Source organism: Erpetoichthys calabaricus, chromosome 11, assembly GCF_900747795.2.
Source record: "Erpetoichthys calabaricus chromosome 11, fErpCal1.3, whole genome shotgun sequence".
Classification (NCBI taxonomy): domain Eukaryota; kingdom Metazoa; phylum Chordata; class Cladistia; order Polypteriformes; family Polypteridae; genus Erpetoichthys; species Erpetoichthys calabaricus.
In genome coordinates, this window is record NC_041404.2 from 148,995,379 (window position 1) to 149,019,236 (window position 23,858).

The 23,858-nt window shown below is 39.5% G+C and overlaps 1 protein-coding gene across 7 annotated transcripts in view; it reads right to left on the reverse strand.

Annotated features, from left to right (window-relative positions):
• The window catches only part of septin12 (septin 12), a 248,713-nt gene that overhangs the window by 55,344 nt on the left and 169,511 nt on the right, over positions 1-23,858 (reverse strand). Inside the window, exon 1 of one of the 7 annotated variants that reach the window (XM_028814314.2) lies at positions 17,572-17,823. The exons of 4 other annotated variants lie outside the window; for them this stretch is intronic. Coding sequence is in view for 1 of the 3 variants with exons in the window: in XM_028814313.2 (XP_028670146.1) it covers positions 7,752-7,761 (10 nt within the window). In the remaining 2 variants the exon portion in view is untranslated. Of the gene's footprint in view, positions 1-7,300; positions 7,533-7,751; positions 7,925-17,571; positions 17,824-23,858 lie in introns of those variants that run through there. 2 more of the 7 variants (XM_028814313.2, XM_028814315.2) reach the window with 2 other exon arrangements.

The following is a 23,858-nucleotide window of genomic DNA, read 5'->3' on the forward strand; positions in this document are numbered from 1 at the left end:
CAGAATATATTTAGCATCCATCAATCATATTAATGAAATTTTTGCACTCCACATGTTGCACTGTTAGGTGGTAACGGTTTTGCAAAGTATGGTACACTAGTTTATCATAAACCTGAAGTCCACTGCTAACCACATTTAATATTCAAGTTATCAAGTTCCACTTGAACCATTTCTGAACTTCGGATGTTGCTACCATCCTGAATGGACCACATGGGAGTGTAGGGGTTAGAATTTTTGCCTCAGATATGAAGTACAGTGATCCCTCGCTATATCGCACTTCGCCTTTCGCGGCTTCACTCCATCGCGGATTTTATATGTAAGCAAATATTAAATATATATCGCGGATTTTTTGCTGGTTCGCGGATTTCTGCGGACAATGGGTCTTTTAATTTCTGGTACATGCTTCCTCAGTTGGTTTGCCCAGTTGATTTCATACAAGGGACGCTATTGGCAGATGGCTGAGAAGCTAGATTGCTTACTTTTCTCTGTCTCTCTTGCGCTGACTTTCTCTGATCCTGACGTATGGGGATTGAGCAGGGGGGCTGTTCGCACACCTAGACGATACGGACGCTCGTCTAAAAATGCTGAAAGATTATCTTCACGTTGCTATCTTTTGTGCAGCTGCTTCCTGAAACGACATGCTGCACGGTGCTTCGCATACTTAAAAGCTCGAAGGGCACGTATTGATTTTTGACTGAAAAACAAACTCTGTCTCTCTCTATCTCTCTCTCTCTCTCCCCCTGCTCCTGACGGAGGGGGTGTGAGCTGCCGCCTTCAACAGCTTTGTGCCGCGTGCTTCGCATACTTAAAAGCCAAACAGCCCTATTGATTTGTTTGCTAGAGATTGTTTTCTCTATCTATGTGACATTCTGTGCTCCTGACACGCACTCCTTTGAAGAGGAAGATATGTTTGCATTCTTTTAATTGTGAGACAGAACTGTCATCTCTGTCTTGTCATGGAGCACAGTTTAAACTTTTGAAAAAGAGACAAATGTTTGTTTGCAGTGTTTGAATAACGTTCCTGTCTCTCTACAACCTCCTGTGTTTCTGCACAAATCTGTGACCCAAGCATGACAATATAAAAATAACCATATAAACATATGGTTTCTACTTCGCGGATTTTCTTATTTCGCGGGTGGCCCTGGAACGCAACCCCCACGATGGAGGAGGGATTACTGTATTCTAAGTTTAAATCCTACAAACAGTTGCTGTGAGTAGCTTGAACATTCACACCAAATCTGTGAGGGATTTTCCTTCTGTTCTCACCCCAAAGACATGAATTTAGGTTAATAACTGATTCTAAATTGGCCACTTTGATGTTTAGGCCCAGCAAAGAACTAATGCCCTGACTAGAATTTAATCCTTCCTTATGCTTGATGCTGTTGGGATTAGCTGTGACCCCTAAACACTTTGCTTTACAGTACTGGATTAAAAAGGCTTGAGAATGATATATTAGCGTTACTCTTCTCAATTCAAAGTTTGTCAAGGTATTTCTTGTGGCTTAAGGATTTTTGAAATTATATCTGCTTTTCCATCATTGTATTACCTCACTACAAATTATTTTTATTTTTGCTCCATGTATAGATGTTCAGCTGTATGAATAAGTTTGATTTTCTCCAGCTGTCTCCCTGCAATCAAAAGTCAAGCTATGAAATCATACTGCACTTGGCCTTTGTTGGCTGCCAACTTAACAATGTTTCACAGCTAGGAATGCACTTTAATTATCAATAAATCAGTGTCATCCACTTTGCCTTCAAAATACTATCTACCCATTCATACACTCTCAAGACAACTTAATCCAATTAGTGTGGCATGGTATGATTAAAAATAAACTGCAAAAAAATTTGCTACATACATACAGCATCTTTTTAAATGCACCACCTCTTTGCTCACTGTTATGCAGTTAGTGTCTTTTAAAAGGTGGCACCTTTTTGCTGTCAAGATGTTAACAGAAAATCCCCCATTTAAGTTAATGATTCATTGCATGTGGACTGCATACACAAATTGATTACAGTAGTGCTGTATATATCCCTAGCTCTATCTGTCATGCTGTGCCTCAGATATCCCTTGATCGGGCCTGAAAATCTAGAATTTGGCATGACTTTTTAAATTATGCAACCGATGAAACATAGTAGGATTTATACATTATAGTTTTGCTTATACTAATGGTATTACAAGAATATCTTAACAATCAATACAATAAATGTACTGCAACAGTGCTGAAAGTTGCATCAGCCAGTGATAAGTCACCCACAGTATGAGATGACTTTTCATCACCAGTGGCAGGGGCACCTATAAAAATGAAAAGCCTGCAATGTTACAAACAGAATTCCATCTAGTGTGAAAATGGTGAAATATCCTTTTATGGATAGAAAGCCACCTAAAAGAGACATGTAAAGAGCAAACATCCATTCTGGAACTTTGTTCTGACACTACACTGGTTTCTGAAGTGGGACTAAGGTAAGACCTACTGTCTTATTTAGCAAGTGGTAATGGACTTGCTTGGCTCTTCTGAGTAGCTGCTGGAGAATCTCGAGGCTGAGATCCAAGATCTGGAAAGCCATTCGCAACAGTACGGGGGGAAGACAGCTGAGAGACTGCTACCTCTATAGTTCCAACACTGCTTCTCCATTTACTAAGGTCCATTAATCTGAGTACGTCTAGCTTCAGCCTAATGGAGTTGGGTAAAAAGTACGGCAGATCGAGTTGCCACTGACTCCAGGTGTGCTTTTGTCACCAGCTGCATGTAGCTGAAATGAAGACCAGCCCACCATTTTGGAGAGTCAGATGTCATTTCAAGTTGAAAGTGGGACTGCAACTTTAAAGGGGACGCTATGAAACAGCAGTGACAAGCTGCTTCACCAAGGGATGAGTTAACCACAGTGTGAGTTAGCATTCCATTACCAGGGAGCCTTTAAAACTGGCAAGTCTGCAATGTCACAAACAGAATTCCATCTAGTGCAGCAACAGCAAGCAGTCCTTTTAAGAAAAGCGAACCATCTAAATGAGCCATGTAAAGAGCAAAGGATCCATTGTGGCACCCTGCGCCAACACTACAATACTGTGATATAACTCATTGTGAAATATGTACTTTTCTCAGAGTCAACAGATAGAATTTGAACTTCAGCCTAGGCATCTCAGCAGCAAGGTTACCTTTTAAAATGCACAATTGTTTCCCATTAACTGAACCTTGCTAAGAGTTTTTTCTCAGCTGCACAAAAGCCGAAATACTTACTATGGAACTGTTACTATACTACATCTATTAACTGTTACGTTAATATACTGGGTACCAGAGACACATAAAAGGTAGCAAAACCACATAATACAACTTGGAACCATAATATGATTCCTGTTTGGGGTGTCTTCATTATGTAATTTCAGTATAATCACTGTCAGTATGCAAAGTTTTCAATCTACAGATGACAGATATCTGGTTGGGTGTTTCCAAGTACTCATATTACAAAACATACTGGGCACCAGATTGATATAGACTGAAGCAAAGTCACAGTGCACAGCTTGAACCATGATTACATTCCTGCTTTGGTTGTCTTTCATGTATAGTTTAAATGTTCTTTCCAAGTGTGCATGGTTTTCTTTGCATAGCTGACAGATAAGTGGCTAGTTATTTTAAATATACGTATACCCAGTTGAGCAGCAGAGTGATTAAATGGATAACAAAACCACTATTCAGTTCCTGTTTAGAATGTTTCATAGATATAGTTTACATATTCTCTGCATGTTCGCATGGTTTTTCTTCCACAGTGATAAAACATGTGGTGACATCAACTGGTTAATCATAGGAGCCTTGCACCAAAGATAAGCTTTGCCAGCTGCACTTGCAGGCCATACCAGATATTTTCTATTATGTGTGTAGAATTCTTTAACATAAACATTAACTTATCTAAGTAATTATATCTGTCTCTCTTTTGCTAATGACTAGCAAAACATTCAGGTGTATGTACCTTTCATGACAAAAAGTCAATCAAACAATGGGATGCTGATGACTGGTATGTCTTGATTGGCATCAAATCATTGTGATACCTTCTGTCATTATCAGACAAAATACAGACATATTGATTTAAACTCTTAAGTAAACTGACAGCCTCACAACCACTTGCTGCTGAGGGAAATCTATTGACACCTTAAGTTTCTAGCTGAATATCTTTGAAGTGAAAAAGTACAAGCCACAGTAACATGAAAGGAACACCAAACTACATACACTGCACAACTCAAACTACACACTGAACTTTCGGTAGGAATACTAATTTACTGTGTAGCAAGGTGTCTGCTGGTCGGCAGGAAGCCAGAAAGGAAAGGGAAAAAAATGACTTTCTTTGAAACAGGCGCATCACAATACTAGTTTCTTTTCCACAAAGTGAGAGGAGCACATATTGGCTTCCTTGTTAGCTTTTTAAAATTGATCATAGTCTTCACCAGTGATGGGTGAAAATAAACATGCACTGTAATGTCTTACGAATGATGCATCGTTGATATTGATCTTGTTTCTTTTTTTAATTACTGTACCTTTAAGGGAGCAAATAGTACTGGACTTTTGGTACCAATTGTGCTGCATGTCCCCAACTAGGTAAAATCAAACTGGTAGTGTAAACATGTGCTTTAAAAAAAAAATGGGAAAGCCAACTTGTGACAAAAAAAAAATGCAATGGGCTGAGAGCAATTGTACTGAACTTTCGGTACCATTTTGCTGTTAGATAGATAGATAGATAGATACTTTATTAATCCCAATGGGAAATTCACATTCTCCAGCAGCAGCATACTGATACAATAAATAATATTAAATTAAAGAATGATAATAATGCAGGTGAAAAACAGACAATAACTTTGTATAATGTTAAATGTTAACGTTTACCCCCCCCCCCCCCCCCCCCCGGGGTGGAATTGAAGAGTCGCATAGTTTGGGGGAGGAACGATCTCCTCAGTCTGTCAGTGGAGCAGGACAGTGACAGCAGTCTGTCGCTGAAGCTGCTCTTCTGTCTGGAGATGACACTGTTTAGTGGATGCAGTGGATTCTCCATAATTGATAGGAGCCTGCTGAGCGCCCTTCGCTCTGCCATAGATATTAAACTGTCCAGCTCCATGCCAACAATAGAGCCTGCCTTCCTCACCAGTTTGTCCAGGCGTGAGGCGTCTTTCCTCTTAATGCTGCCTCCCCAGCACACCATCGCGTAGAAGAGGGCGCTCGCCACAACTGTCTGATAGAACATCTGCAGCATCTTAATGCAGATGTTGAAGGACGCCAGCCTTCTAAGGAAGTATAGCCAGCTCTGTCCTTTCTGTCCTTTGTTGTATGCTACACTGGGAAAATAACAAACTGGAAGTGCAAAAATGTGACTTAAGAAAATTCAACGGATAGTCCTCACAGATGATCTTCAAGCTCCATCCCTCACTTTAGAAGTTCACGTTGAACATGCCACCTACACTTAAGGGTATAGGGATCACTACAGGGACAATTGGTCCTCCCTCTCTGATGGAAACACGTTTGTAGCACCTGGCACAAAGACAATTTCACATACTACATTAAGCAATATTTTTCTCTATAATTACACTGGGCATGTGATAGAAACCTGGAAAAAAACACTTTAGAAGATGAAGCTGGGGAAATGTAATAAACATTTTAATATGTTAAATTACTGAGATAAGTTTATTACTCGTTTTGGACGGCATCTGGTAGGTCTGTGTCCCACTAGCCCTTAATGTAGAAACACCATTGGGCTTTGCCTTGCACTTCCTCTGTGCTGGGAAAAAAAAGTGTTGTTTATAAAAAAAAAAAATGGATGAATAAATACCCTGCATTCAAAAATACAATATATGTGAAGGCAGCATAAGCAGTGTCACAATTACGAGGAAAATGTATTCGTCACTGCTCAGACATGCAGCCATGCGACAATACATTTGAGGCTTTCACATCAATTGTGCAAACCTAAATGCTTAAAAAACCTGAAAAAAAGCAAAGGCCACAAATGCTGATAATTAATGCCCGAGGAAGTGAGGTTATTAAAATAGCTGTTTCCTTTAACTAGCAATTATCACAAGCCATACTAAAGGCAGACTACAGCCTGCTGAGTGAATTACGCAGAAATTCACCTCCTACTCTTTCATTCAGCTGGAAACTACAACATCCCAAATCTGTTCCGGGCCTAGATCTTTACAACTTCTAAGATGCCCGTAGAACTGTACCTTAACAGATTCTTTTAATAATCTGTTGAAAATGTTCCACTGTGCCCCTATAAAGTACACACTGTTGTTTTAAAAGCCACTTAATCAGTCGAACCACAGGCTTGCACGTGACATGAAACAACAGAGCAAAAAAGCAGATGGTTTGGTGGGGAGGTGGGGAGGGGGCTGTGTGACACAAGGGCTTTCAAGGCCCTCAATGAAGGACTGTATTGAAGAAAAAAAAAAAAGGAGGGAAGAAACTTCTTCCATTCAAGATTAACAAAGCTGCAACCCATACAGAGGATTCTGCACTGTCGCCTATCCGTAAATGATGATGACGTGCTGAGAATAACACAGATGGCAAGAGTGGGGCGAAAGCTAATGCACCAACTCGTACAAATATGCACCAATTTGGCACTGAATATTCCAGAATAAGTACAGTAAGAAGTAAAAAAAAAAAAATGGGGGATCAAACTTTAATCAGGGGTATTGGCAGCAATACCCAGGTAAGACATTTTAAGGCAGAAGTACCTTGTTTTTAGAAATGGTGTTTCTTAACAAATACTCTCACAGAGCCAAATTAATTGAATTTAATCCAGGGCTCAAAATCAGGGAAGTGGCACTCTAGTAAAAAAAAAAAAAAAAAAAAAAAAAAGGCATGGGTACCCCGGGGGTTAACGTAGTTTCTTCCTGACAAAGTGGGATTATGTGAGCAAAATTTTGTTAAGATTGCACCATGGGGGTGGAATTATATGAAGAACAAACACACACACACTGACATTGAGCTTTTTACATATTAGTTCATAAAATGTCATTCTGGTATACAAACACACACATACCAAATGCACATCTTGATAAATTATAATCAGAAAAGGAAATCTGGTACATTTAACACAAACACCTACACTGAACTTCTTCTTCTCCTCCTACACTTGACAAACTCTTTAAAAACCAACTCTTCGGATGTGGTGATGACTCGTCTTAAGTTATTCAAAGTGGCTGTTTTTTGCTCTTTTTATTGAACAGTGTTTAAATGTATGAATCTGCACTCGACTTTCCACGGGTATAATAAACCTCTTAAAAACAGTAAATAAATAAAAAGTGACATAAATGAAGCTCTCACCGCGATGTTGCGAGAAATGAGCACGTCCGGACACGCAAAACGGGACGCCCTTGTTCGGATAGTGAGGCTCTGCCGGCTCCACCCGTGCACGCCGAATTAAAAAGGCTGAAGTGTCAAGTCTGACATCCTACCCATCTATGTAACTGTAGCGCTCTTCATACTTTTGCGTTGTACATCCAGTGTTTTGTTTTTTTTTGTTCCCGTTTCCGATTGCTTTCTTGAAAGGACGTCTCCACGCGCAGACGAGAAGCTGTGGAACCTTCGCGATACCCGAAGGTTGCAATACTAACGGGCTGCAACCCAAGTTACCTTCAAAGACAGGAAGTAATTGCAAGAATACAAACGCACGTTCGCGCGTGACCGCGGCGTTACCGTCCCGCCTCGCGCTCGATAAACACGCGAACTTTGGCGCGCATTTATCAGAGCGGTGAAGCCACCCGCTTTAGCGTACCTTCTCTCATTCACGGGCCGCGCGTCTCGCCTCGCCTCTCTGCGGTCTCTTTTCTCTCACTCCTCTCTTCTGCTTAAACTTGAGGAGGCTGTGTAGTCGTAAAGTCCTATGGCTGCACTGGAGGAGTGAGCAAGTCAGCTCGCGTGTGTAAGTATATGTGAATGAGTGAGTGAGTGAATGCGTGAAACAACGGGGGGAGGTAGGAGTCATTCACATGCAGATCGACAAGCAGCTCACAGCGTCGGGAACCCAACCCCCTCATCTCCTGATCTCCTCACGCTGTCTCGACTCCACATGCATGGAAATACAATCAGCTCCGTTTAGCAGTTCTCGCTATATTTCTTTGTCATCTGACGAGTTTCCTTGCTGCCAAAAAAAATACCCCACGCAGAGCTTATAAAAGCGAGCTGAGAATCTGCGCTGGTGCGCATTGATTGATACTGGCCACAGTGCCGCGAGACAGTGAATGAATCTTGGCAGAGGAGATAACTCCTTTTCTTAAATTCATATCAGAACATCGATAAATATTACATAGTCGAATTATTTGCATTAATAACGTGATCAATCGTTATTGTTCGTTCATTCATTTTCGGCAGCCACTTATACCTGGGCAGTGCCATCGGGGTTGGAGGTGACTTGCCCACATTGACGCGAGACACTGAATGAATCTTGGCGGAGGAGACAACTCCTTTTCTTAAATGCATTTCAGAACATCGATAAATATTATACTTAGTCGAAGTCGAATTATTTGCGTTAATTACGTGATCAATCGTTACTGTTCGCACATTTATTTTCGGCAGCCACTTATGCCTAGGCAGTGCCGTCGGGGTTGGGGGAAACTTGCCTAACTTGTGCTCAGGACACTCTTGAACTGGGCAACAACAAGTCGCAGGACAACCTGACACAAACCAATGCCATGTGTCCTGAAGGAAGTCCACGTGCACACTGCCAGAAGCTGCACAATTAATAATGCACAGTAAGCCAGGACTGGGATCTGAGATGAAAAATTATGCTATATTGAAACCACTATGCCAAAATGCCCCCTCTTGGATTGATTAATCAAACTTGCTTATTTCGTTGTAATTTGTAATGCCATTACACTAATACATTACATTACATTATATACATTACACTGCATCCACTAAACAGTGTCACCTCCAGACAGATTCTTCAATTCCACCCCGGGGGGGTAAACGTTAACATTATTCAAAGTTATTGTCTGTTTTTACCTACATTTTTGTTACTCTTTAATTTAATATTGTTTTTTTTGTATCAGTCTGCTGCTGCTGGAGTATGTGAATTTCCCCTTGGGATTAATAAAGTATCTATCTATTAACAACATGAGCTTGATTGGTGGTGGTGACTACTGCTGCAGCCTTCACTGCTTCAGAATTCTGGGTTCAAATCTCAGAGCTTCAGTGTACTTTGCATGTCTCTGTGGATCTTTCACAGGGTACAGGGCAGATCTACCAACAGAGCCTTCTGGGTGCATTTGATGGCAAGGGGACTTTCTCCAAGACCCAAGGTCAAAGTGATGAAGTAGCATCAGCACACCAAAATGATCAAGGAGGAAAATAACCCCTTGATGAACCGATCTCAAGTGTTGCACCAAAGTCAAAAGTGAGAAAAACCACACTATATTAAATGACCTGGTGTCTGCATGCTGCTTTGTTGTTGTATGATAAACTCCCTTTTAAGGAACTAAGTCAGAAGGGTTCTTAATCTGGCCTTGCACAGAGTATTCTAGTTTTCCTCTCTCATCCCAAACATGTAAATTTAGGTTAATTGCAGAATCCATAATGTGGAATCTGTATATTGATGGGCCCTGTGATGGCCTGGCAACCGTTTCCAGTTTGGTACCTGTCCTTCTTCTTTTGGTTGCTCCCATTAGGGGTTGCCACAGCGGATCGTCTTCTTCCATATCATGCGGTCTTCTGCATCTTGCTCTGTTACACCCACCACCTGCATGTCCTCTCTCACCACATCCATAAACCTTCTCTTAGGCCTTCCTTTTTCATGGCAGCTCTATCCTAAGCATCCTTCTCCCAATATACCTAGCATCTCTCCTCTGCACATGTCCAAACCAACGCAATCTCACCTCTCTGACTTTGTCTCCCAGCCTTTCAACCTGATTGGATCCTAGCAATCATCAAGCCTTACTTCTTTACCATGAAAGATTATGGATGCTATAATCTATCCGCTGTATAATAAACGATATTGTCTGTCAGTGTGTGTGTCCTGTTCCTATGAAAAATCTGGTCAGTTTGGCTTTAGTGGATCAGTAGGGGGGATCATGACACGATGGGTTAGGGGTACACAGTTAAATTCCTGATTGAGACAGGTTTTTTTATTTACAGAAAATTAGTTAGGAATGGAGTATTTCAATGACAACAAAGCAAATAACGTACCAAGTGGCCTTGGGTCGCTAAATACTAACGGGTTGCAACCCAAGTTACCATCAAAGACAGAAAGTAATTGCAAGAATACAAACGATATTTTTTACAGTGGGTAATGATTGTAGTCAAAAATTAGACAGGAGAAGAGCAAGGCACCACAGAATGATAAGAGTGACAAGAAGGACGAATGACGAAGGTATGCATAAAGCAAGATATATCAAATATTTTAAAATTTATTCAGTAATTACCTGCCCATTTGTGATCATTTTCTTTGCTGTTCAGCTATCCCTGTGCACTTGTGGACACCTGGTGCATCTGTGGTCAAAGTGGTAACATCTCAAACATGATCATAAGTTTCTCTTTTTTAATTTCCTTGAAAAACAAGGCCGCTCCACTCTCCATTTTTATCAAAGGTTTCTTATATCAAAACTTTTTTGCTGACGGTTCAGGCCCATGACCCATGTCTTTCATTATAAAATACTGGGACAGGCTATGCATTGTTTTTATAATTTAAAGAAAATGCTAAACTTTAGCACATAATTTTTGCATGGCAAATGCATGTCTACCATATTTGTGAAGAAATAACTTTGACTTCAAAATACCAAACTTATCCTTTAAGGACACAAGTGAAACTTTAAGGGAAGTTTATTTAAGACTGAAATCAGGTTACTTTCACTTCTTTACACAAAGATTTGTGACAATTTATAATAGACTACCAAGTTATTTAGTTCAAGCAGAAATGTTGACAACATTTAAACATTTTTTGGATTAAATTGGGACAAGTTTGCTGTACAGTAGCTAACAAAAGGAGTTTGATGGACTTCATGGTCTCCTTTCATTTTTTAAACCTTTTATGTTCTTGAACCTGATGCTGTCCAATTAGGTTCCAGGCCCCCATGGTCCTGAACTGGATTAGGTGGTTTTAACAATGTTATGTTAAATTGACCCTGTAGAAGTGAAAACATGTGTGTGCTTAAATGTGCATTGTAATGGTCTGGTCCTTTGCATCTGATGCAGCCAAGATATGTTGCAGCACCACCAAGGCTCTAAATTGGATTAAAAAAACTTAATGATGGATGGATGGACTATCACAAGATTTCTCTGAAAAATACTGCAAAGGCTGTCATAAAGATAGGTACAGTAAAAAAGAACGGTATTTTAACTTTGAACTGGCATCCTATCCATGGTTTTTTCTCGTCTTGCACTTGAGGCTATTGAAATAGGCTATGGCCCTTGTGATCTAAACAGGCTTGATAGTGGAAGGATACAGTGAATATTTTTCACTTTTGCAATGTTGTCTTACTGTTGTGTTGAGGAAACACATACTAATAGATAGGATAGGTGGTATACCCTTCAAATTCTAACAACATGTAGCATCAGCTGGAGCCTGGCTGATCAAATATTGTTGGAATATTAAATGTTCAAGATGGAAAATAGGGAAATGTGACACACAAGTGATAGAGTGATGTGTTCAAGTAGTGCTTTCAGAGTTAGCAGTATTGTATGGCAGTGTCATTACTGTCTCATTGAAACGGAGAGACTGATGACATGGCAGTTAAAACGAGAAATATAGTAGATAGGTCTTCTTTCTAGAATTGAGCATCAAGACAGATAGGCTCACAAGAGAGTAGGAGCCACTAAGCTGAATGACTTAAGCTGCATTAACTCAAGCCGGGGTGGATATAGAAGGGCAGGGAACAGGCAGCCAAGCTTGGCACACATGCTAACTCTGTACACAAATTCAGCCCATGTGAAGGCGATTTAACCCTGTTAATATCTATAGAACAGGCTGCTATTGTTAGGCTGGTCTAATCATTTCACCTCACAATCCTGAACCAGCAGATAAAGTTAAAAATGATTCTATTGAACAAGAAGAATTTTTCCTGTAGGTTTTTAATATACTTTTGTTGTTTAACCCTTTAAACCCAGTCATATTGTTTTGGACCCGTTGGTGGGATAGAATAATAATCCAGAATTTTAAAAAACTGCATAAATCATTAATTTTCTCATTACTATAATTAAAATAGTGTTTTGCCATTAAAATGCCGTGTTGTATCCTCTAATAGTACATTGCAATTTTTTTCTTCCCTCAACGATGGTCCAATTGCTGTATCTTAGCAACAGCTAGCTTTCTTGAACATCTTGACTGAATTGTGCATAATTTGATGAACAGAATATTATGTACACTATAATATCTACTAAATGAGAGAGATATTTCAGCTTTCAAATGACACCACCTTAAACTTTATGTATTTAAGACTTTTTTTTTCCCCAACTGTTTGTGCAGTAATTTGGATACAGAGTATAATTTCTTTACTAACTATATACCTACTGCATGAAAACTGCACACAGGATGCACTGCAAAGCCCAAGCAAGGTGAGCGACCAAAACACATTTATATTTGTTGCAGCCCGTTCAGTGCATTGATATTCCCCTAATCAATAAGTGACAGTGTTAGTTTACTGTATAGCTAATAATGTCACAGCAGAGGATGTGAAACTCTGAAGATGGACGAATGATTGTGCCTGCTATACTGACTTTAAGAGGAAGAAAAAGAGAAGGTGGGGTTTCAGACCTATTGACCAAAAGTGGTAAAACGCCAAGTATAATATTCTCATGAGTAGGAGACCTACATGATTAGCAGGTGCATTTCAAATGTTTTTGCATGTCTTCTTTGCATTCTGATGACCTGTTGCATCATATTCAGCCCTTTGTTCATCATTCTGTCACCCACGTAGCTAGCCTCTCCTTTAAATTCTCCATTTTGAATACACATCCACTATGGTGCGAACTTAGAAAAAGTTCAGTGAGAGGTGTGCACTGAAAACATGTGCCTCCAAATCTACCATCATTTTCACCACACACCCCTCCCATCCAGCATGGTCACATCAAGTGTAGACAAGGCTTAAGATCTGCCCTTTAAAATGATACATGGGCCATGGGTCTTCAATAATTAATATGTATGTATGCTATGGAAATTGATTTGAAAACAGTAAAAGTGTTGAAAAAGAATTCTGTTTTTGTACGCTTCAAAATAATTAAACTACACATATTACCTTGTAGCTACATTTCATATCAATTTTTCTTTTTTCTAGGTGTTCCTGACACATTCACTAACAGTTTTATAGTGTTTGAAAGCGTATTCCAACACCTCTGGAAATAAGAATAACATATAAAGAGCATTTTTGGTAAATGTATTACTAAATTTTATAGCTTATTCTGCTGTAACATATTTCTACATGGATGGATGGAAAGATAGAAAGAGGAGAAGATTAAAAGGCAAACTATTCTAATGGTGTTTGCAGTAAGACTGACAGAAGCAACTGCCCAGACTACTTAAGATCATCATAAGTATCCTATCTGTCAAGTTTGCAGCCAGCCTGCAAGTGCTATGATGAAATTTAGTAAAAAATACAATGAGCTATATCGGACAGTATACAGAATTATTAAATCTTTCTTACAAGGTAAATATTTAAACATGGAGGAGCCTAGTGAATTCATATGCAGACCATTGCAAGTCTGCTTATAGTCAGTCGTCTTAAAGAGGAAGCATGAATCTGCAAGGCCAGTCAGGGCTGACATTTTACAGAGTGAATCCAAGTTCTCTTTAATGATTCATGTGGGCTCTTCCTCTGTCTAACAATGGTATCCTAATATTAAATATACAGAACTGTGATTTTATTCTTTACAGAACACATGGAATCTTTCTTTCCCTTCCTATGCAGTTTAATACTGTTAGATTATATGTGCCATCCCTTAATCATAGCCACGCTGATCTCTCTGTTTTTGTTCTTTCACAGGACTTCAAAGACACTTTTCAAAGAAAAAAGAAGCTTAGCTCATTGTCACTGTGGAATCACACATTTCTGCAGTGTTTATTTTTGACCAAGTACCTTTTTAATCTCTCTGTTCATGTTCTGTAATGGAAGCTCTTTTTCACCTCCTCCCACCTTTTCACCTTTTATCTGTCCTAGCTTTGTTCCCTCCTTCCTCTTCTATATACAGTATGTCACCTGCTTTTACCTTCCTGATGAAGGCTGTGCAGTCAAAACATAGTGTCTTTAACCTTCTTTCCTTTTCAGTGTAGAAATATTTTTTAACCTTTTCTTTTCCTAGAAATATCAATATGTCAAGTAAATTCCATGCTGGGTTCACTTCTTGACTCTAAACAAATCTTGTATTCTGTCTTGCACCTGAAATGTAAGAAAGCTGTCTTTGTAGATTCAAGCAAAATTAAAGCTTTAGAACAGTTTCCAGCATGAAAATTACTGCACACAAACAAAGATTAACTACTCCACCTAGTATTTTACTTTACTCTATTGCCAAAACAATTTCATGGAATATGATTTGGTGAATAATAAGATAAATAAAATTGTTTGAATTGTACAACACAGAAACAGCAGCGCTTAAAATAATTTTTTTATGTCAGGTCCTACAAAAAGAACGTTGTCCTCTATCAAATTGGGAAGACTTTCCTTCATCATACATTTGCTAGAATTGAAATCAGCACCTCCCGTTTTCAGTTGAACATAAATGGGAAAGCTTTATGACAATATTCCTCCTTAAACATAATGACACCCCGTCAGTTGCCTGATGATTCAGAGCTGATGAAAGCCTTCAAAATCTACTTTAAAAAAAGGATAAATGTTTGTGTGTCTGTGTATCCGTCTGGTTGATATGTCTGTCATTGCAAAAGATGGCACATCACAAACGTGCAGTAACAAAATGCATTGCATCTGTCATTATCGCTGCTTTTACAAGTCCCTTACCAAATGACACATACTGTAACATTTGTCATTCCAACAGGTGGCACATCACAAACATTTGTAGTAATGCATTTTATTAATGCACCATCTGTTGGAACGACAAATGTGTTACATTACAAAATACATTCCAGTAGGTGGTGCACAGCAAATGTTAACACTGTAGTCTGTAATGATTACTTAGATTTCAACCTGTCTTAGACTGGTAGCACAGCTAGTTTGTGATATAAAGCACTATCATTCTCAATATTGCCTCAGCACTATATTAAGTTTGTTACTTTGGAAGATGACAATTACTCCTCAACGTACATCCGCCCATCCATCCAAGCAAGTTCTAACCATCCATCCATTATCCAACCCACTACAGGGTCATGGGGGTCTGCTGGAGCCAATCCCAGCCAACACAGGGTGCAAGGTAGGAAACAAACCCCGGGCAGGGCGCCAGCCTACCACAGGGCGTGCACACACACACACCAAGCACACACTAGGGACAATTTAGAATCGCCAGTGCACCTAACCTGCATGTCTTTGGAACCTGGAAAAAACTTGCAAAGACATAGGGAAAATGTAGTGTCACACATGCATGAGTATGGAGTATCTTCAGGGCTTCTATAATAGTGGCAATTCCACCTCAAGTCACAGTTTGGCACTGCCATTTACACCTTTACCTCTTTCACTCTCAGAACCAAAGACTGAAGATTTGAAGAGTTGTGACATCAGTTCCACCCCTACTGGTCCCAGGTATGTAAGTGGGAGCTTCACTGGAATTGACAGACATACTAGAACTGTTATGTTCATAAGATGCTTCGGGACTAGTGTGCTGGCTGAAATCTTTTTTGTTTTTCTCATTTTCTTACTTTTGTGGCTTAACAATTAGTCAAATTAAATGAGGTTCACCAGGTGGTGCCCCAACCCTTTATCTTTATTTCTCATCTTTATTACAGTAGAAACTCCACACAGATAATAATTGCATTTATGATTTTTACCCTATTCTGTGGAACTATGAGGTAAGATTAAAGTTATGTTGTGAAATAATATTCATGTAACATAACATGAGATTTTCAAATTCATTTAATCCAGTTCCGACATGGTGCTGCAGTGTTAGTACTGCTGCCCCTCCGTAAAGAAACGAGGATTCACGTCCTGGTTCCTCCCTTCATGGAGCTTGCATGTTCTCCCCATGTTCATTTGGTTTCCTCTGGTTTTCCCCGAGAATCCAAAGACATGTCACTTAGGTGGAGTGACAATGCTAAATTGGCCCTTGATGTTTGTCTGATTATTGACCCTGTGATGAGCTGTCCAGGGGTTGTTCCAGTCTTTCGTCTGATACTTGTTAGGATAAATTCCAGTTCCCTCATAACCCTGCTCAGGATAAAGTGAGTTTAGAAAAAGGATGGATGGTTAAAAATATAATTCAGGATTTGAAGCAGAAATCATATGCTTAAAATGTAAAATGCATCTATTTTCTGCTTTATTCTATATAGGGCTTTGGAATCCCACAAACTATCCCAGAAGCACAGGGTGCATAGTAGGAAATAACCCAGGATTAGCTGTCAGTATTAAAGCAGAATTCTCCATCAATCTATCCTTTATTAGATCAGCTTTATACAGTCCAAGGTCTAGGGGGCAGTAGCCTGTCCTGGTAGCATTAGGCATAAGGAGTGAACCAACTCTGGACAACATGATACTACAAACAGAAAATCCTATACCTTTTTTTACTTTACTTAGGCAAGATGATACTACAAACACAAAATCCTGTACCTTTTTTTTACTTTACTTATCTTCTCATGGTAGAATTTAGTCTATTGTTTAGAATTCCTTGAAGCATCCATCTGTCAATAACCACTCTAAGCAGTTTGCCATAGTGGATAAGTAGCTGGCCTCTAAACCACAACACTGCCATTTCAGTTCCTGCCTCTGGCCTACTTTGTGACCCTGAGCAACTCACTTAACCTGTCTGCACTCCTTCTGTCAAATGTACATTAAAACGAAGGAACTGTAGAGCTGTACTTGTGGTTTGAAATGATACTCACTATCGAAAGGTGCCCCGTTTATTTGTCCCTCACAGCCATCCTGGGCTTTGATCGAATGTTATTACATACTAACATGCTCTCACACTCCACAGATATTAATGCACATTAAATATTACAAAACCTGGTACAAAAGTGTATTAGTAGATTTGTACGAGTGTTACCCACAACTCCCTCCAGTTATGGGCTTTATATGAAAGGTTATTTAAAACTGCAGAAAGGAAGAACATAGTTATTACTTTTTAAGGAGTTCCTTGCACACCCATCAAAGAAATTTCCCCTTTTTCACTCATTTGCAATACACGTCTTTCGTATTAAAGTTCAGTACCCCACGACAACCTTCAGAAATGACTTAACTATGTACCTTAATTTTTTTTTTACATGGTGCGTTAATTTTCCTGCCCACAGCTAATGTGCCTCATGCAGCCTTTCAGGGGAATGATGCTGAGCAAAAGCTGGAAGGAACACCCTGACATGCACAGGCACACACACGTTTGTATGCATGTAAGCCTGACTAGCGTGCCAGCAAAGATTTCCAAGGTTCACATTTACTGTTAATGCACCAGCCCCTCCAAATACAGAACCAGATGGAAATGCAACAAGAAAGGTAAAGGACACAAGGAAGGTTTACCTTGGAGTTGTGAAGTCAAGTTGAGGCGAGGGGTAGAATACGAGTTGCACCAGGGTGTCTGCCTGTGTGTTGATCTGATAGGCGTCTGAGGATGTTCACATACACACACCCCAGGGGTGTGTCTTTTAGAACCATGGAGATGAAGGGCAGGAGTGATGCATTTCCTGATTGTATACTTCTCGACTCGAGTCACAGTAGTTCCAAGTGCTGAAGCCTTTTGATTTCTGTGACCATCATGAGACCGCACAGATCAGTTCTGACAAGAATAGCAACAGTGCTATGAAACACAGAACTGCATGCTGTGCACTTCTCACTTCCTCAGACTTCCTCTTACTAACGAAAGTGCTGAAATGAGCCCACAGAGGTTTTGAAAAGTGCCATGTGTCATTTTTGTATCCCACCCACAGTTCTGTTTCAAACCCATGCAAACTACATATGAGGACGAAAATACGTCAGGATTTGAGTAAACTCTTCTGCTGGCAGTGAAGCTGGTTTGTAATATCCTTCCTGGGCTAAGCAAAAACAAATCTGAAATGTGAACTGCTAAGCCATTCTATTTACACCTACAGGGCATGGCTCATTTACCTGCGCTTATATGGGCATTGACTATCCAAAGACTGTCAAATGCCACCTTCTGGATTTGAGTTGCCTTACATTGCAGAAGGAAAGTGCTCCCTAAAGTTTGTGCCAACTAGACAACCATCCACAATACAAAGCATTGATATGCATATGTCTTGTCCAACACACCACAGAAATTTACTTATCATCCTTGTCATTTCCTCCTATTCTAAAATAAATTCTACTGGGTATGTTTTGAGGGATATACTTCGGAAGCTGGAAAAAAAATGAACAACTTCACTGTTTTCCAGCCAAATGTAATGTGCTGTATTACAAGAATCCCCTAATTAAAGATCCTGGCCTGCATAATTCTCTATGCAACTGGATTATGGATTGTCTAACAGGCAGACCACAGGTGGCAAAGAAAAACTCATGCAGTCTGCAATGTAATCACCACAACTTCTTCAGAGCAGTGGTCTCAACCCCAGATTGAACTCACTTTTCACTCATGACTATTCAGCCAAATACAGTAACAATCACATCTTTAAACTTGAGTAACTGAGCTGGTCAACAACAGCTATGAGTAGGCATATTAGAATGAAGTGACAGATCTGACAAAGTGGCATCACAGCAAGAACCTGGCCCTAAATGTCACAAAGACAAAATAACCCATTGTGTTCTTCAAGAGAAAAACAACACATGTGGCATTACCCAGGAATTTAGCAGTAGATGATATGGTTGAGGTCATTTGTGAATGGTCGATACTTCAGGAAGGTTGACTGGGGAAATTCCCATAGACAGGCTGAGTATAATGCACCACCATTGTGGTGGAGTGTAAAATGAGTCATGTCTAGCATATAAGTTGATAAATATTTTTATTTCTTTATTTGTAATGTTAAAAGTGCCAGGAAGCTATACCAATCAGTTTTCTACCCCCAGAGTTTCATTGATGAGGAAAGTACCAACATGGTCCCTTTTATGATTTAAATTATTTCCTTCCTTTCTTGTTTTTTACATCCACACTGTCGGGCTGTGCATGAGCTATTTCATTGGTGAATGGCCCAAGAAGGAGCAAGTAGACTTATTCCATTGGTCCAGTCAGGCTAAAAGGATTGGATTAATTAAGGGAGTTGCCCGCACCCATTGCTCCAGGATTTGTTATTAGAATGGTAAAAGTTGGTTAGTCCACCTTTCTCTCTCTTACATGTTGCCATGAGAAGAGGACTACCGTATATACTCATGTATAAGTTGGGTCTTGAAACCTGTAAAATCATTCATAAAATCAGACCCTAAGTTATACCCCTGTTCAAAAATGCGACACATAATTTGTTTTGTTTTTTTTACATCCTCTTACCTCCTCCAACCAGTTTCTCAGACACATCGAACTTTGTTGCAGCAATGTAGTTACCAATTTCTTTCGCCACTTCAGCAACGTTTAATTTAAAACCAGCTTCATATTTTCTTCTGATCGAACGCTTCATCGTAGATAAGGGATGCTCTTACGATAAAGGTGTATGAGGGTGTGAGATACAAAAAGCACAAATCAGTGCAAACGTTGTTTCATAGTTTAGGTATTACTGTGTGGTCACGTACGCATAATAGAGAGAGAGAGATGTTAGGGACACGCACTGATACAGCGCATTTTCACATAGAAAAAAAAAGCCACGTGCTCGGTGGTTACTCGCTCAGGTGGGCATTAGCATATCATAATCTCTTGTACCAATAGCGTGATGTTTCAGCTTTTGACTTATACAACCGACATTATAAAATACCAGAAATTATACAGTAAAATCAAGTCCCGACTTTTCCTCAAGTATATACGGTACCACTCTCCCTTGCCATTTCTCCATAATGAAAACAACTCTTAACTTGACATCCATATTAAGGCAGGCATGTTTCAATATTTAATTCAAAGGCCATTTGGTAGCAAGGACCAAACTGGACTGAATATAAACCGAGAGCCACCCATGGATGCAAGATACACTTCTTCTTAGACTATAATGATATTTTTGACACACTCATTTTCTTTTGCTTATAATTTGGGCATATTATCTGTAATGCAGAATTCATTTAAAGTGTAATTTGTTCTATTGCTCCATCTTGTTCCCTGAGGACACAGGTATAAAAATAGTATAAAATATGAAGGTTAAAAGTATTTAAGACATTTTGTTCAGGTCTACACAATAATGAGTATAAAGGAAAAAAAGGGGTACTATGGGACCCTTTATGACAAAACAGCTATTTATTGTGTACACTTATTTGTAAGCAAAGAGTCTGGTTGAGCATACAAAACACCATAACAGACAAAGTAATGTGTGCTAATGTTATTGTGAGTAGACTTAAAGCCTTGGGACATTAGATGACTTTTCCAGTGATTTCCAGGCGTAGCTTTCATTTATGAGGCAGACAGCATACTCCTGTGATATTCAGTCGTCTGGTCTGACATACCCAGCAACTCACTCATACTAGTCTGTGACTCATCCTGATAAAATCAAACAGATTTGATGTTGTCTTTAGTCACAGAGTGGTCTGTGTGTGAATGAGAGCTGACAAACAATTAGGGTTAGGTTAGGGTTACAGAGAGTCCAATGCATAGAATACAATCACAGGGTATAAGGAATATGGCTGTTTTGGACTTCACAAACAGAAGAGAAGCTTGTCTGTCTGAAGTCTCATCTTTTATGTACCACATTAGAATGGAAAAAAGGAACAAGATTTCGTCTGAACTTCCCATACCTGTTAACCCTTTATACAGCTCTGGCTGCATCAGGCAGCCCACTATTTTTGTCAAATAAAGGGGCAAGCATGACGTCTTTGGAAAGTCGGCACAAAGCCTCATAATTTGACATGTCCAGTGACTTCCTATCATTTAAAGTAATATGGTTCGGTGGCGATCAGCAAATGCAGTTGGCAAGTCTTAACAAACCATATAACTAGAATTTGCAATTGGTTTTAGAGGGTGATATCTAAGGCAAGTTGTCAAAGCCAACAGCAAAGTTTTTACATTTATTCATTTGTTCTGTAAGGTAGCCATTTTAAAAATGCAAGTTAAGCTAAAATAAGTGAGCTACTGTCTAATTGAGAAGCTCTAATTAATGTAGGTGGACCAACTGTGAGAGATTCACATGATGATGGTCTGTAGCTAGTTGATGCTATTTGTGAGTTGACAGAGTATGATAACTGCAGTTAGCTCGATCGTCTTCACAACCAAACTCAAAGATTTAACTTTGTTTATTCATTTTGTAATGTAGGTATTGAAAAAAGGTACCAGGAAATAGAAAGGACTCTAAATACTTTATTAAAAGTGCTGACACTAACAAAAGTGAAGATTCACAGGAGACTCAAAATAACTAAGTGCAAAAGTATAGGTTTGTTCATTTGTTAGGTAGGCTAAGATAGCATAACAAACATCCATCATCCATCTGACCCCCAAAGGTCGTGCGAAAAGATAATTTCCTTATGGGTATTAATAAACTATCAAATCAAATCAAAATCTTCCTAACCTGCTTATCAAGGGCATAATTGCAGGGCAGCTAGAGCCTGTCCTAGCAATCACAGGGTGCCAGGCAGGAACAAAACCTGGACAGGGTGCCAGCCTATCACAGGGTGAATGCTCACAGAAACCAGGAGCCAATTTAGCAACACCAATTCACCAAACCGCATGTCTTTGGACTGTGGAAGGAAACCATAGCCTCTAGATAGAATCTGCATGTACATGGAGAAAATATGCCAAGTCCACACAGGGAGCACGCAGAATGTGAACCTTCTTCCAACTGCATCATTGTGCCACCCCATTAAAGCTTTAACATTCCCAAACCTTCCTGATCCAGTTTAGAGGTATGTCAACCACAACCTATCCCAGGAACACTGGGTTAGTTGGTGTTTTGGGCACCAGTCTCCTGCAAGTCCCACTCACGCAAACACCCAAAGCCAACTGAAAACTGCCAGTTAACCAAACTTATACGTCTTTTAGAACATGGAAGGAAAATTGGAGTGCCAGGGTAAAACCAGACCATCACATGCTGGACTCGTGTCAATAGCATTGCACATTTTGCTGCCATGTTTTGTAAATTACCTATTTAAAAAAGTATCAAAATGGGAAGGACTCTGAAATAAGGTAGGAACTCTCCATCGACAGTGCTGACATTAATAAGCATGGAGTACACAGAAGGCTCATTCAGGGATGTCCATAGCTGGCTCAAGCAGTTTCACTGCCAAGAGAAAAGTTTTCAGTTTTGTTATTTAGTTTCTTAATGTCACAAATTTAAAACTGGAGGGCCTTTAAAATAAGAGAGCTACTCCCCACTCAAAGCAGTGCCATTCATACAAAGGGGGCCAATCAAAAGAGAATCAAGGAATGATACATGTGATGAGCTGCAGAGTTTTAGCAACCTAAACCAAAGTTTTATGTTTTGCATTTGTTTTGAAAGATAACGTTAAAAAAAAAAAGTATCAGAAAGGGACCTATTTTCTATTCAAAGTGCTGACATGAATGCAAACAATTAGATCATAAGAATCTTGACAATGATATCTGTGACTAGCCTGAGAGATTTCACAGCCAAGCATGAATTTTTAAGCTTGGTCTTATTTGTTTTGTAAGGTAGCTATTTATGTAAATAAGCAATGAAGGGAACTCTGAAGCTACGCTTCATTTAAGCTAAACAGTTAATCACATTGTTTTTCAGAATTGTAAAAAATTAGTAATTGACCATATTGAAAAGGACCTACATTCATGCTCCTGATGACTCAATGTAGAATAATCAGTTTTGGAAAATTTTTTGGAAACAAAAGGCCATTATTTACAACTTTCAGGAACCTCTTCTATTGTAGCTGTTTGATTCCGTTTTCAGTTTATTTTTGTACAGCACTCTTCACTTTGTACAGGCTCAGAGAACATATGCAAATTTACAGCTACCATGTATTTGTTTCTACCTGCCACTGTCATACCATATGTGAATTCTGTGGAACTAGTAAATGAATGGCTTATACTTAAACACATGAATGATCTAAGCCCATCTTTTCACTGCATGTTATATCGGAATCTATCTATCTATCTATCTATCTATCTATCTATCTATCTATCTATCTATCTATCTATCTATCTATCTATCTATCTATCTATCTATCTATATAGTGCCTTTTATCTGTCTATCTTTTATATAGTGCCTTTCACATCTATTTCTTTATCTGCCTGTCTATTTATCTATCATTACAGGGTGAGTCAAAATTATGTTAACACTAGACAAAGAGCCCGTTTCGACAACGTAAGATGAAACGGGCACGAGTGGAATAGTAATAAGTATAAGCACCACAAACCTGATATAGGTGTATTAAATGAATGCATAATTAGGCCTGGAGCTGTAATCGAAATCGCCTTTCAGGCCTCTAGAGCTTTAATCGAAGTCGCCTTTCTCTTTGAATTTTTGCGGCCATAAATCCGCCACCTGCCACGATGTTGGTCGAAGTCGCCTGTCTCTTTGAATTTTCGCTGCCGTAAATCCGCCACCTGCCGCGATGTTGGTCGAAGTCACCTTTCTCTTTGAATTTTTGCGGCCGTAAATCTGCCGCCTGCCGCGATGTTGGTCGAAGTCACCTTTCTCTTTGAATTTTCGCGGCCGTAAATCCGCCGCCTGCCACGATGTTGGTCTTGTAAGGTTTTTCAGGTAGTTGCGCAGAAGGCGACTGCGCATTCGGCTTCGGACGTGCGCAGAAGGCAACTGCGCATTCAG